Here is a 15366-nt window from a genome sequence, read left to right as displayed (position 1 = left end):
GCCATGCCCGCCAAGCCCCACCCACAGAACTAGTAGGGCGGAAAAATTGAATTTCACCCCTGTAAGGAACCTCTTGGCTGGGTTCTCACCTTAGGCTGTTTTGTGGCTTAGGGCATTCTGCCATTCACCGTGGTTAGTTTACGGTTTCGGATGTTGTGTGAATGCAGGCAGTTGGATTATTTGAGTGAATCTGGGTGCAGGTAAGCAAGTTAACCCTGTGCTTCCATTTCTTACAGGTGTTTTGGTCCAGAGATTGCAAATTGCTTCGTTGTGGAACTTCCTGGCCCCAGGTACCTCTCAGGAGCTGTTGGGGAGACTGGGGGAGATGGAGAGAGGAGATAACAAGGGTGGGCGGGTAGAAAAGAGTCTTTGTGGTTCTTCCTGTGCTTCCAGATGACCACTAATATTTGAAAGAAATTTTACCCTTACAAAACATTGCTGAGAGGACCTAGAACCGCCCAGATGTTATATCACCATATCCTTGCACCCAGAAAGTCTTAAATTCCATCTCTAGCATCTCCAATCTTGCCATTTGATAGATGATCTGTGATGATCCCTGATTTGAATAACTTCTTAAGTATAAATCACACCTCGACTATAGACAAACTAATTTTCTTCCTGTCTTCCTTGATGACAATAGTGGCTGTCCTTTAAAATGATTGTAAGGCTGAAAGAGATAATGAATTGGATTCAGATTTATTCAGATTAGATCCACAGGATTGGAATGATCCTAATCTAGATAAAGCCACTGAGTTCACTCAGTTTACAAGGAACACTGGCAATAGATAATTTATTTTGTATTGTGATTTTTTCCTTGCTCCTCCCTTGCACAACATCTTCCTCCAACAGCTAGAAAACAACTTCAGCACTTCCTAGTTGTGGTATATAATACTTTACATTCTGCCCCAAAGCATGCTGCATAAACAGCTGGTTGAAGATAACAGATTGCAAGCATTTTTTGGAAGAGTTAAGCCCTCCTTCCCTTAAAACCTGGTTAAAAATAAATGCTTTTGCTTCCTTATTTTGTCAAAAAAGAAAAAATAGCCAAAGGGCTTCTCTTTCAAGTTTCTTTTCCAAATTAAACTGCAATTGTGGCATGGATTATCTCCAAGATTAACCCCTTTCCAAGAATAGTGGGGCTTGAAGGAGCACTTTGGCACACCTGGGGAGGCTTCCATGGGCCAAAACAAGAAAACTGGCCAGGATCACATCTTCTTCTTCTCTCTGTTGACTTCCTCTCCCACAATGTTGTTGTTTTTATTGGTCCTTCCATATAAAGCAGGCACTCCTGTTACAAAAATAGTTTCACAATCTGAGTTCTCAGCTTCCTCACCCAGAAAAAAATCTCAATATTTCAAATAAGTGGTGGGAGGAGAGGATTAAGAAGGGATTCAAATATATTGATTTGGGTAGCACACATAATGGGTGTGATGGATTTTTAATTTAATTAGAGGTTTTAGATTGCTTTGTAATTTTAATTTCATTGGATTGATTTCATTGTAATTTACTGTTTTTTATATGTTGTAAGCCGCCCCGAATCTTTGGAGAGGGGTGGCATAGAAATCAATCAATCAATCAATCAATCAATCAAATAATTAAATTAAATTAAATTAAATTAAATTAAATTAAATTAAATTAAATTAAATTAAATTAAATTAAATTAAATTAAATTAAATTAAATTAAATTAAATTAAATTAAATTAAATTAAATTAAATTAAATTAAATTAAATTAAATTAAATTAAATTAAATGAAATTAAATGAAATTAAATTAAATTAAATTAAATTAAATTAAATTAAATTAAATTAAATTAAATTAAATTAAATTAAATTAAATTATCAATCAATCAATCCAACCTGGTGCAAAATTTCTACCTCTCCCAGCATTGGCTTAAAATAGTTTTTCTTAAGAGCCACAATGATGCAGTGGATAGAGTGCAGTGCTGCAGGCTACATCTGCCTGTAGTTTAGCAGTTGAAATCTCACCGGGCTCAAGGTAAACTCAGCCTTCCATCCTTCTGAAATGATGAAACGAGGACCCAAATTATTGGGGGTAATATGCTAACGCTGTAAGCAGCTAAGAGAAGGCTGTAAAGTCTAAGTGCTATTGCTACTCTGCTCATCCCATTCCCACTTTTCTTCTGCTCCATTTTAAAGCCTCTTTTTCCCACCAGTGCCCGTGATTTGCCTGGAGGCCTTCATGGGTGGCATGGGACGGCTAGTGCAGGTTCTGGCCCGTTGTTGGAGGGTGAGGAGCATCCCATTTTGATCTCCTTCCCACATACCTGTTTTCTCCCTTAAGAAGAGGAAGGAAGTTCCCACCCTTTTTTTTTTTGTGGAAGTTCATTTCCCTTCCTTTTTTCCCTCTCTCTCGTGCTCTTGAAACAGAGCCAAGAATGCAGGGGAGAAAGTCATTATTAGAGCAATTATGAAGAGGATTGCTGGAATTTGGGCTCCGTGTTGGCTCGGAGCCCAGTTAGGTAGTAGTATCGTGGCTGGTTTTAAAAAGCTAAGTAGGGTCAAACAGGTTAATGCTTCGATGGAGGAATACTAGGAAATTAGGCTAGCCTGGGAAGTCAGGAGAGCCTTCCAGAAAAAGGGAATCTCATTGTTTATTTAATACATTACATTTATTTATTTATTGGATTTGTATGCCGCCCCTCTCCGGAGGCTCGGGGCGGCTAACAACAATAATAAAACAGTGTACAATAATAATCCAATAAATACTAAAAATGATTTAAAAAAACCATTAATATAAAAAACCAAACATACATACAGACATACCATACATGAAATTGTAAAGGCCCAGGGGGAAACAGCATCTCAATTCCCCCATGCCTGGCGGCAGAGGTGGGTTTTAAGTAGCTTACGAAAGGCAAGGAGGGTGGGGGCAATTCTAATCTCTGGGGGGAGTTGGTTCCAGAGGGCCGGGGCCGCCACAGAGAAGGCTCTTCCCCTGGGTCCCGCCAAGCGGCATTGCAGGATAAATGCCACCCATCTCATCATCAAGGAAATATTATGTGCTTATACCCATAAACTCACCCTAAGAGTTCAGTTTCACTCAAAAAAAGCTCTTGTACTTGCTTGGAAAATAAATATCTAGAATAGGACTCACTCAGCCAAACACAAAACAAGTAGCGAACACCCCCATAAAACCCCCTTGTTATGTGTGAGATGCAGTTTCTGTGATGAAAGGAAGAAGTTTGAAGAGATTGTAAAACAAATTGGCTCAAAGCCTTGAGGAGCAACAGATACTAAAAAGGGGTCCCGGAGATGGAGGCATTTAGCAGGAATTGCTCACGAACTTTTACTATCCGGGTTGCTTTCTACCCTCAAATTTGGGTCCCTCCTTGCTGCTCCATCTCTGTCTCTCAAAGGACTATAGAACTATGGCAAACCCTTTGATGCTGGGCAGCATTGGTGCCAGTCACCTTACTTGATGGTCCGCCTGCCAGATGCATTGCTCCTTGGCTGAAGCATCTCCAGTATCAGGCATTGGTGTACTTAAAAACGATTGATGAGCAACCCTCTCAAAGAACAATAATCGTGCTCACTGCGGGATTGATTTATATGAGCATTCTATTTCAGAATGTTCATCGTGTTCCAAATTCGTTTTCTGTGATGGTTCTTTAAAAAAAGGGTCTGAGATCCTGAGGTTTTTTCCCCCTTAATCTGATTCTGATTAAGCCCATTTGCTTATATTTGCCCATTTGCCATTTATTCTGCCTCTATCCCTCCCTCAAGAAACATCTTACACGTGTGCAATCCCACTACTAAAGTTTATCTATTTATTTATTTAATTTGACTTCTGTGCCACCTAATCCCGAAGGACTCAGGGTGGCTCACAACAATATAAAATTACAATAATAATAAACAATAAAAGAAGTCAAGGGGGGAAAAAACAAGCAATTTCTAAAATCCTAATTAAAACTTAAACAACAGTTCAACAACACACATACTAGTCATTCATACCGATTCATATACACAGACAAGCTAGTGATTGATTTAGGGTCCCAGGCCTGCCGGCAATGCCAGGTCTTCGTGGCCTTACGAAAAGCCAGCAGGGTAGGAGCTGTACAGAGAGTTGATTCCATAAAGTCGGGGCTGCAACAGAGAAGGCCCTCCCCTGTGGTCCCACCAACCTGCATTGTTTAGTTTGTATGGTCTTCTCATTTCATCAGTTGCAGCTTGAAGGCCAGAAACTTGTTCCCAGATGAAGGCTAGGATAGTCAGGATGTTGATGAAATGTCTGTCTGTTCTGCCTGTCTCTCTCTCCCCCTACCCTCACTTTTTTCCTTCCTGTTTTTTCCTATGCCTGTATATAATTGTGATGCATGCACGGTCCTAACATACAGTGCTTCAATGTGTTGTATGGTTTTAAATGACGGGGTTTTTAGAAGTTTTTTAAATATTAGATTTGTTACATTGTCACATTGTTATTATTATTGTTGTGAGCCACCCCGAGTCTGCGGAGAGGGGCGGCATACAAATCTAATAAATTATTATTAATTATTATTATTCTCTTAGGAAAGCTCCAACAATGATCGCTGTGATGGTTGTGGGTTGCCTCTTCGCCTCCTGTTCATTCGTTTTGCTCACCTTCTTATACTGCCGTGGCAAGAAGATTCGGAAGAAGAGAGCCATGCGCAGATACCTAGAGAGAGGGGAGGTAAGGTGATACATCTGGGATAGGTGGAGGATCACAAGTAACCAGTCAGATTTGACCACATGGAAGGAAGGGGGACATTTTCATTTATTATCCAAGACCTAAGCATAGCTCACAAAATTATCTGCTACAATGTCCTACCTGTCAATGACTACCATATTTTTCGGAGTATAAGACGCGCCTTAGTTTTTGGGGAGGAAAAAAGGGAAAAGAATCTGCTTACCAGGTATTCATCTAACTGGTGTCCTTAGTCTGGTCAGCTTCAGCACATTATTTTATCTCCTGAAAACTATATTTGGAGAGAGTAACAATGAAAGAGCTTGCAATCTAGTAAGAGCTAGGAACATTGTTAGCACCTGGTTAGGGTTGGAAAGAAACATTTGGAGCAAGTTAGAGTAATGGGAAAAAACTTGCAAAGACTTAGAGCTTAGAAAACATTATTGGCAGAGAGTAACAATGAAAGAGCTTGCAAGTGGGTAAGAACTGGGAACATTATTAGCACCTGGTTAGGGCTGCAAACAAATATATTCGGAGCAAGTTACAGCAATGAAAAAAAACCTTGCAAAGACTTAGGGCTAAGAAAACATTGTTTGCAGAGAGTAACAATGAAAGAACCTGCAAGGTAAGAGCTGGGAAGATCATTAGAACCTAGTTAGGGCTGGGAAAAAAGCTTTGAAAAAAGCTACATTCAGAGTATAAGACACACCTGAATTTTAAGTCTCTTTTAGAGAGGAAAAAGGTGCATCTTATACTCCGAAAAATACAGTACTTCAGCTTCAACCACAACAATATACAAGCACACAACAGATGCAAACTCAAAGTGAACTGCTCCAAACTTGACTGCAGAAATTATAACTTTAACAACAGAGTGGTTATGCCTGGAACTCACGACTCTGTGGTTTCGTCACCAAAGTCCAAAACTTTACCCTTAGACTGTCCCCGATTGACCTTATCCAATTCCCTAGAGGTTGGTAAGGGGCGTGCATAAGCGCACCAACATGCCTACCGTTCCCTGTTATCAGTACCCATCTTATGTATATAAACAATATCTATGTATATTACAAATACGTACTTGACAAATAAAATAAAATAAAATAAAGGAAGAAAGAATACTGAGAAAACAAGGAGTCCCTGACCTGTTTTTGGTTTGGTTTTCCCCTGCTAGAGTTTGGAACCTCTGGATCCCAGCGAGAAAGCCAACAAGGTCCTGGCTCGAATCTTCAAGGAGACAGAATTAAAGAAGCTGAAAGTTCTAGGATCAGGCGTGTTTGGAACGGTGCACAGAGTGAGTTGGAAACCTGGAAGGAAGAGCTTCTGTTTCTGTGGGGTTAAACATGCTCTAGGCTCTGCTTCAAAAGCTGCAGTGTAGCAAGGGGCATAGTTCCCTCTAAGCTGAGCAGTGAGCAATGGCTCACTTAAAAATCATCATCAACTCAGAGTTTTTCAAACCTGCCCAGAAGCCGAGAGGGAAAGAGTGAGAGGGAAAGAGTGCCGCCCAGTCCCGAAGGGACTGCCGCTCAGACACTATACTTTTCCGCCCCCCCCAAAAAAAAAATTAGAGGGAACACTGGCAAGGGGTAGAGAATATTGTCAAGAATAGTTTGCAGCTGGGCAATTCTATTTAAGACAACTGGAGAAGTTGGAGAATGAAATATGTAAACGTGTTGAATGGGGTGAGATTGACTGGATGGTGGGGTTTTTTAATCAATTACAACCCTGCTGATTCTCTACAGCAATGGGTCTCCAACCTTGGCAACTTTAAGCCTGGTGAACTTCAACTCCCAGAATTCCCCAGCCAGCAAAGCTGGCTGGGGAATTCTGGGAGTTGAAGTCCTCCAGGCTTAAAGTTGCCAAGGTTGGACACCCCTGCTCTACAGCAATTTTTCTCAACCTTGGAAACCTTTAAAATTGTGCAGACTTCAGCTCCCAGAATTCCCCAGCCAGGCCATGCACTAGGGCGGGGTAGGCAAAGTTGGCTCTTCTATGACTTGTGGACTTCAACTCCCAGAATTCCTGAGCCATTTGTGCTAGCTCAGAAATTCTGGGAGTTGAAGTCCACATGTCACAGAAGAGCCTACTTTGCCTACCCCTACACTAGGAGTTGAAGTCAGCACATCATAAGGTTCCAAAGGTTGAGAAACACTGCACTTCAGCATTTCACTCATATCTGGCCCTCTCCAGTATGGTGGACCTACAATTCCCAGAAGCTGACTAATGCATTCTGGAAATTGTGACTTACCGACACATCTAAATGTTAAGCGCTATTGAAAAATGAACCGATTCCTTTCAGAGAACGGGCCAGATCTTCCATGCTAAACCAGTTGCAGTAAATGAGCCTCTTCCTAATATTACTGAAGAAATCAGAAGTGATACTTCTTGCCTTATTTATTGTCACTTTTCATTCAGCAACTGCTCTAGGTATCTGTGAAAACACAGTGGCCCCTGGAATATCATCTACCCTATGGTGAGGGAAAGAGGCTAGTGTACCAACGATTGTAGAGATGCAATGGGTCATTTGTGCCACCAAGACCAACCCCTGCTCTTTGCAGCATCCAAAACAGATGGCTATACTCCATTTTGAACGCCTTCAGTGAATTAGAAGCTACCGGATCCTGCATAATTAGTTTAACTAATATTTATATCATCTAAATTATGTGTCCTGAACCCTGGAACTAGAGTATAGATGCCAGTGTTCTTGCAAATGACATTTTCTAGATATTTAAAGGGGGAAATTATTAAGTGGACAACACTCTTGTCGTTCCCCTCAACCATTGTTTTAAGGCTAGGCATACCAAACAACTTCAGTATCTCTTCCTAGGACTTAGCCTGATCATCTCCCCTGCTCCTCTATGGATCTCTTCCAATTCCTCTGCCATCTTCTTCAACTGCAGTGCCCAGTGCTAAATCTGTATTTGAGTTGTGGTCAGATCAAAGCAGAATAAAAAGGAATGATTGTGATTGAATAAATATGAGTGTATTTCAATTGGTTTTTAGGCTTTTAGATTTTAACTTTAATTAATTGGATTTCATTGTGCATTGTTTTTCTATATGTTGTAAGCCGCCCCGAGGCTTTGGAGAGGGGTGGCATATAAATCTGATTAATAAAAAAATAAATAGATTGATTTTCATGATTTAATTGGAATGTTTTTGTCGCTGCAGCCTAAAACTGCAGTTGCCTTGCTCATCAGCTAAATCTCACTACTGTCCTGCATTCAGTTTGTGATCAGCTGCAGTTCACAAGTGTTTTATCAAGCCAAGAATTCTTCATTCTCTACATTTGCTTTCTGTTCCCTAAGTAACATTGCATTTGTCTCTGAAGTGACTCAGCTCAATATGCTGTGGGGTGTTATATAAAAAGCATCCTGACTTTCTTCTTTGACTGAGATGGAGCTATTGGAAATTCTGACAATGGGCAGATATGACCTCCAGTCAGAGCTATCAATGCTCCATGGTTAAAAGTTTAGACTAATGAGATCCTCTGTTTTCTTCTTTTGTCTGAAAAGAGAAGCAGATAGGAAAAAATTCTGCCTGGATTTTGCTGGATGATAGACAGGATAAAAATAGATAAGAACGTTAGAAGACCGTGATTCCCAGTGATTCCTCAGTTTTATTGTTTTATGCATGCTTCCTCATTTTAAACAATTGATCATTCCCAGTTTTCCTTCTTTCTAGGGGGTCTGGATTCCAGAAGGAGACTCTATTAAAATCCCTGTAAGCATCAAAGTTATCCAGGATCCGAGTGGTCGACAGTCCTTCCATGCTGTAACTGATGTAAGTGCCATGTAGATCACAGGCAGAGAAGGTGCGATTGGCCACCACAAATTCCTCCTTGTGCACAGGCAGGCAGTTGAGAAATTAATAAGATCATTATCTACTGATAACTTTTTGGGTAAAGTGCAATAAATGTTAAAAGACATCGGATTTCCTGTTTTTCAAACACAGAGAAATCATCTTCAGTGCAGTTGATATGGATATGAATGGCTTACTTTTGGCTGAATATTTATTCAACTTTGCTGGTCACTTTTAATTGTGATGGAACTGCTGATAACTCAGTATTAGTTTTTTTATTGGTACACCTCAATGTAGGATTGAAGAATTTGCATCTGTGATGACTTATTATGGCCCCCATAATCATTCCCTTAGTAGTCCTAATCAGAAACATTTAACACAGAAGATGGGGAGGGATGTCAAACATAAACTGTTGTTATTTATCCCACCTTTTAAATATATAATTCAAAGTGGGTGAACTTATCTAATGTTTCCGCCTCTACTTTTCTCTCCAACAATCCTATGAAATGGGTTGGGCTGAGAGAGAGTTGACTGGTCCACATTCACCCAGCCAGCTTTTCATGCCTAAAGTGGAACTAGGACCTCCCAGTTTCCTGGTTTCTAGGTCACCACTTTGGCCAATCTACCAAGCTGGCTCTCAATATTTCACCTTTGCATATTAGTGTTTTGGGAATAGGACCATGATTGTCTGTCTGTGTCTGTGTTTATCTGTGTCTTTCTGTCTCTCTCTGTCTCTGTCTCTCTCTCTCTGTCTCTCTCTGTCTCTCTGTCTCTTTCTCTGTGTTTCTCTTTCTCTTTCTGTCTCTCTGTCTCTCTTTCTCTCTCTCTCTCTCTCTCTCTCTCTCTCTCTCTCTCTCTCTCTCTCTGTCTCTCTCTCTCTGTGCAAAAACAAGGGGAAGTTTAGGACATTTCTATGTAGCCATTGGTTTCACTCCCTTTCTACCTCTAACTTTATTGTTACTTTTAGTTTATCTTGAGGATGTCTGTCCTCATTGATATTGTAAATGCAAATCTCCTCTTGTAAACTTCCACTTGTAATCCAGGGTTAAGTCTCCTTCCTCTCCCAGCTGCATTCGAAATCAAAAGCTAGGAGAACTCTAATGACCTCTTGGAACTGAACAGCAAGGGTGGGGGGAGAGGCCATTGCCCTCTTTTCCCTATAAGGCAGTGAAAGAAGTGTGTTTGACCACAGGGCAGCGCACATTCTAAAACAATCTGGATTTCTATAACAGGGCCTTCCAGGCATGTTGGTTCTATATATGCTGATTAGAAATTGGGAACTATAATCCTGACACATTTGCAGGAGGTCAGACTGAGAAAGGTTGTAGTAAATTAAGTCAACTGTATGAAAGTCAAAACACACAGGGCATTTATATCTTATGTTTTGGAAGAGAGCTGCCATAGGGCTGTACAGAAGTTCATGGTATTGACAACAGATTTGGGCAGGATGGGCAGGGCAAATTACACCCAAATTAACCTGTCCATTTGCATTAAAATAACAACAACCAAAAAATATTGTAGATAATGCTAAGCATTAGCATTGCAAGAAGAATCCTTATCTAGCGTTCTTTCAATAGCACTATCAATTGCTTCTTTGTGATCCCCACTTCCTGCCCCTGTGGAAATTAGTATTAAAAACACAGGCTGGCATTCTGTTAGAAGCTTTGCTTGGTCACTGTTTGGAGGAGAGGGCTAATCTCATATATGTGACAAACTAAGGATATGAGGTTAGGTGTGCAGGTGGATAGTGAAAAGGTTGAAGCGAGCAGCGGCTAAAAGGAGCAGTGCTGATTCTGTATTCAATTGGCACCAGAGGGGTTTTTTCCCCTTGGAACTTTCCCAGTTTCTGCCTTCACGCTTGGCTGCGATCAAAGCTTTACCCTGATGCTACCTGTATTTTTCTTTTGCGCAGCACATGCTAGCCATAGGTAGCCTGGACCACGCCTACATTGTCCGTCTCTTGGGCATCTGCATTGGTTCCCAGCTGCAACTTGTCACCCAGCTTCTACCATTGGGCTCCTTGCTGGAATATGTTCGCAAAAATAGAGACGCCATTGGCCCTCAGCTGATGCTCAACTGGTGTGTCCAGATTGCCAAGGTAGGTTTTGTACACGAACATCTCTAATGCTTTTCCGGATCGGTTAGGATCTCCCATTGTTGGAGGGAAAGAATTCCTTCCATTCTACTTCTGGCATATCCTAATTCAGGAACTGAGAAATCTTCTCTAGTATAAATGGGTCTAGTATAATTGTGGACCAGGTGTCCCCACTCAACCTCCTTCAATTTCAATGAAACTTTGCACATATATTCCTTATGGTATAAAACTGAGGTGTGCAAAATTTTAGGTCCAAATGTCGCGTGAGCTCCACAAAACTTTTTGACAGATTCTGAAAATCGATCCAATTGACAAAGAATGACCCTAATACGAACTAGAAAATTTTAAGGGCACAGGATATTTTGGAGAAGCCACAATTACATTTTCTTTAACTTACCTTGCAGTTATGTGTCTGTACAAGAGTGTTGTTCTATGTTGCTCTTTTGACGCATGTAGGGCAGCCACATGCCTAAACAGATCTAATCTAACGTGAACTAAGTGTATATCCTAAAACTTGTTTCAAAAATTTTGTATGATGTCATCTATTTTCATAAGTTCCACAAATGTTCCACCTCCTTCAATTTTGCTCTTCCCCAACACATTCTTGGATGGCCCCACGGAGGAGAGCGCTTACCGATCCCGGGATCTGCAGTCCTTTGAAAACTCACAATCTCTTGAAGACAGAGGGCATGAAATGAAATAACTTGGCTTATATTAGGATGAGTTGAGCTACCATGCAAGAGCAAGCTTAGCATAGAATATTATGAATCAGATGCTCAAACCATCATGAATCCAACTGTCTTGAGTTGTGGAATATAGTCAAAGACTGGTTTTATTGTGCATGGTGAAACTTATGAAAAAGCAAAAAAAAGAAAAAAGAAACAAAACTGCATAGATGATACAAAGAATTCTAAAGTTTAATACTCAGCTAAAACCAGAATTGTTCTTACTGGGCCTTATAAACAACCAACTAGAAAAGACTTATAGAAGCTTAGTTTTGTATATGGTACTGCTTCAAGACTAATATATGCATGAAGATGGAAAAGTAGTGAAATGCCTATAGTAGAGGAATGGGTTGTAAAGATGATGGAATTCATGGACATAGTAAAATTGATACCTCCTTCTTAATATTCAGGGTATGTACTATCTGGAAGAACATCGCATGGTACATCGCAACCTGGCTGCCCGTAATGTTTTGGTTAAATCTCCTAGCCAAGTACAAGTGGCTGATTTTGGTATTGCTGATTTGCTCTACCCAGATGATAAGAAATACTTCTACAATGAAATTAAGGTTAGTACTGCATTCCGGGAAACAAAAAGAGAAGGAAGGAAGGAAGGAGAGAGGGAGTATGGAGGGAGAGAGAAAGTGACAGAAATGGTTGGTTGGTTGGTTGGTTGGTTGGATGGATGAATGGATGGATTTATTTTATTTATTTATTTATTTATTTAATCCAATACATAATACACATTGAAGAGAAAGATATGTAATAATATAAGTAAAGAAAAGAATAGAAGAAAATATATAAACATATTTGAAAGGAAGAAAAGATAAAGGAGATAAAGGAAAGACAATTGGACAGGGGACGCAAGGCACACTGGTGCACTTATGCACGCCCCTTACTGACCTCTTAGGAACCTGGAGAGGTCAATCGTGGATAGTCTAAGGGAAAAATGTTTGGGGTTAGGGGTTGACACTACTGAGCCAGGTAATGAGTTCCACGCTTCGACAACTCGGTTGCTGAAGTCATATTTTTTACAGTCAAGTTTGGAGCGGTTAATATTAAGTTTGAATCTGTTGCGTGCTCTTGTGTTGTTGCAATTGAAGCTGAAATAGTCATTGACAGGTAGAACGTTGCAGCATATGATCTTGTGGGCAATACTTAGATCGTGTTTTAGGTGACGTAGTTCTAAGCTTTCTAGATGTGTGTGAGAACACTTCTACATGAGTGTTTTGTACAAAATTAGATACCGCTGTAGGTATGCCTAATTTCACAATTGGGGACATTGGAGAGAAAAGTTTATTATTTGTACCTGTGCACTTGGTTATTAAACTGGAGCAAAGCTTTCTTTATGTTCAAAGTGATGATTTTTGTTGCTCCGCAAGCAGTCTGCTGGGTCAGAACACCAATTGAATGGTGGTCTTGGCTGGCTGGAATAATCATGATTGAACACATGACATGTCAAGGTTTTATTACCAAGGAGTTGTGAGCTACAATTTGGACAAAAATATATCCTTTAAGATTTAAGGTACCACTTTATTTCAAAAGTTCCAAGGGAAAGGGAATCACATTCAGAGTTGCTCAACCTACGAAGAAATTTCTATGCATATCTACAAGTAAATAAAATTCATTCTTGGAATTTTTCTTTGTTGATATTTTTCAGACACCAATAAAGTGGATGGCATTGGAGAGTATACACTTTGGAAAATATACACACCAAAGTGATGTGTGGAGTTATGGTATGTGTCTGATTTTCTATCTATTAAGAATTTGACTGTAGCTACTCAATCTTTGCTATTGATATAAGTTTGTAGAAATCAAGGGATCCTTGGTGCTCTGATGATGTTATGTAGTTTGGTAATGAAACATCTGTAAGAAAATAGTCAAGATCAGAAGACACCAAGGACCCCTCATTTCATCCCTGAGCTACATATATTCTACTCTTATTGATACCTTTGTTTTACTTGATCCTGCTTAGTTATAGCTTGGTTTGCTTTCTTGGACTCCATATTCAACTCTAATGACAAAACAAGCATTTCAAGACAGAGAGAGAAATTCAGGTTTTGAAATATTACATTTAAGGATTGAATTTAAAGATTTCAGTTGAAGATCTTTTCAAACTGAATCTTAAAATAAATGTGTTGAACTAAATTGAAGTGAATGCTATTGAATTGACTAGTTTAATAAAATTAGCCCAATCTGATAATCGTATTTACTTATTTTTATTTATTTATTACAAAATATATTTGCCGCCCATCTCATATCCAATGACTGAGCAGTTTACAACATAAAAACATTAGAAGACATTACAGGTAGCCCTCAACTTACAACAGTTCATTTAGTGACCGTTCAAAGCTACAATGGCCCTGAAAAAGTGACTTATTATCACTTTTCACATTTACAACCGCTGCAGGGTCCCTGTGGTCATCTGATAAAAATTCAGACATTTTAGCAACTGACTCAAATTTATGACTATTGCCATGTCCCTGGGTCATGTGATCCCCTTTTTGCGACCTTCTGGCAAGTAATGGCAATGGGGCAACTGGATTCACTTTACAATTGTGTTTCTAACTTAACAACTGCAGTGATTCTTCAGCATTCCAACTAAAATCTAAGTTTAAATCTGAGTCCAAGGCAAATACTTCCTCCGAGTTCCAATTTATTCGTAGAGCCATCTGGGCACGTCTCTGGGGAAACTTGGATCTGATTTCCCCAGGATTTCTACTCCTAAGTTACAGTTCATTATTCTGTCCCACAACCACAAGTTCATCATATGGACCACTAATCTTTTGCCACCAGGTCCGTACATGCCCAACTTCTTCTGACCCGGTGCTGACAAAAGATGACCTTGAAACTCTATAAGGAATTTATTTTGTCTACCTCTCTAACTCCTCATGCAACCGCTCCTCCGCTCTTCCCACAGCAAGAAACATTCCAAAAGTACATAGCATAATGTGGCAGGCCAAAACCTCCAAGCATTCTGGCTTCAGCTTGACAGATTCACTTAACAATGGTGGCAAGAAAGATTGCAAAATAGGGCAAAATTCACTTAAATGTTTCGCCTAGCAACAAAAGTGTTGAGGTCAATTATCGTTATTAGTCAAGAGCTACCTGTACCATCACTGATTACAAAAATGACACAGCAGATAAAATCATTAACCGGAGATGGAAAAGAGAGAGCCGGATACATATGGGAGGGAGTGTGAGAGGGGGATTAAGTTGATTGATTGATTGATGGATGGATGGATGGATGGATGGATGGATGGATTGATTGATTGATTGGATTTGTATGCCGCCCCTCTCCGTGGACTCAGGGCGGCTAACAACAATGGTAAAAACAGCATGTGACAATCCAATACTAAAACAGCTAAAAAAAACCTTGTTATAAAAACCAATCATACATACAAACATACCATGCATAAATTGTAGAAGCCTAGGGGGAAATAATATCTCAGTTCCCCCATGCCTGATGACAGAGGTGGGTTTTAAGGAGCTTACGAAAGGCAAGGAGGGTGGGGGCTATTCTAATCTCTGGGGGGAGTTGGTTCCAGAGGGCCGGGGCCGCCACAGAGAAGGCTCTTCCCCTGGGTCCCGCCAAACGACATTGTTTAGTTGACAGGACCCGGAGAAGGTCCACTCTGTGGGACCTAATCGGTCGCTGGGATTCGTGCGGCAGAAGTTTTTATTAGTCAACCATCTTGTCAGCCATCATGTGGAGTTAGAGAGTTTGGCCTGCTATGTCTCTTGTATGAAGCTCCCCAATTGGGTCCTGAAACCATCTGGCAGAGTCAGATTATTATTATTTATTTATTATTTCAATTTTTCTCCAGTAGACTCAGGGCAGCATACAAAGATAAAACAAACAATATAAAACTGCAAAATGTTAAAAGGCATTCATCCATCACTCATCCATTCTACTAACACATCTTAAAAGATGTTAAGATGTTAACACGTCTTAAAATATCTTAAGGCTTTTACGAAAAGTCAGGAGGTTGGGAGTCAATTTCACCTCAGGGGATAGAATGTTCCTCAGAGCAAGAGCCATGACAGAGAAAGCTCCTCTCTTGGAGCCCACTAGCCAAAATTCTTTGGCTGATG

The 15366-nt window shown here is 40.1% G+C and overlaps 1 protein-coding gene across 1 annotated transcript in view; it reads left to right on the top strand.

Moving 5' to 3' along the window:
* ERBB3 (erb-b2 receptor tyrosine kinase 3) overlaps positions 1-15366 on the top strand; it is a 140069-nt gene that overhangs the window by 113517 nt on the left and 11186 nt on the right. The window contains 7 exon segments of the mRNA XM_070740371.1: positions 237-290; positions 4527-4668; positions 5831-5950; positions 8338-8436; positions 10367-10552; positions 11685-11840; positions 12932-13007. Of these exon segments, the coding sequence (XP_070596472.1) occupies positions 237-290; positions 4527-4668; positions 5831-5950; positions 8338-8436; positions 10367-10552; positions 11685-11840; positions 12932-13007 (833 nt within the window).

This window comes from Erythrolamprus reginae, chromosome 2 (genome assembly GCF_031021105.1).
Source record: "Erythrolamprus reginae isolate rEryReg1 chromosome 2, rEryReg1.hap1, whole genome shotgun sequence".
NCBI lineage: Eukaryota > Metazoa > Chordata > Lepidosauria > Squamata > Dipsadidae > Erythrolamprus > Erythrolamprus reginae.
Note: the sequence above shows the minus strand (reverse complement) of the source record. Positions and strands in the feature narration are given on the sequence as shown.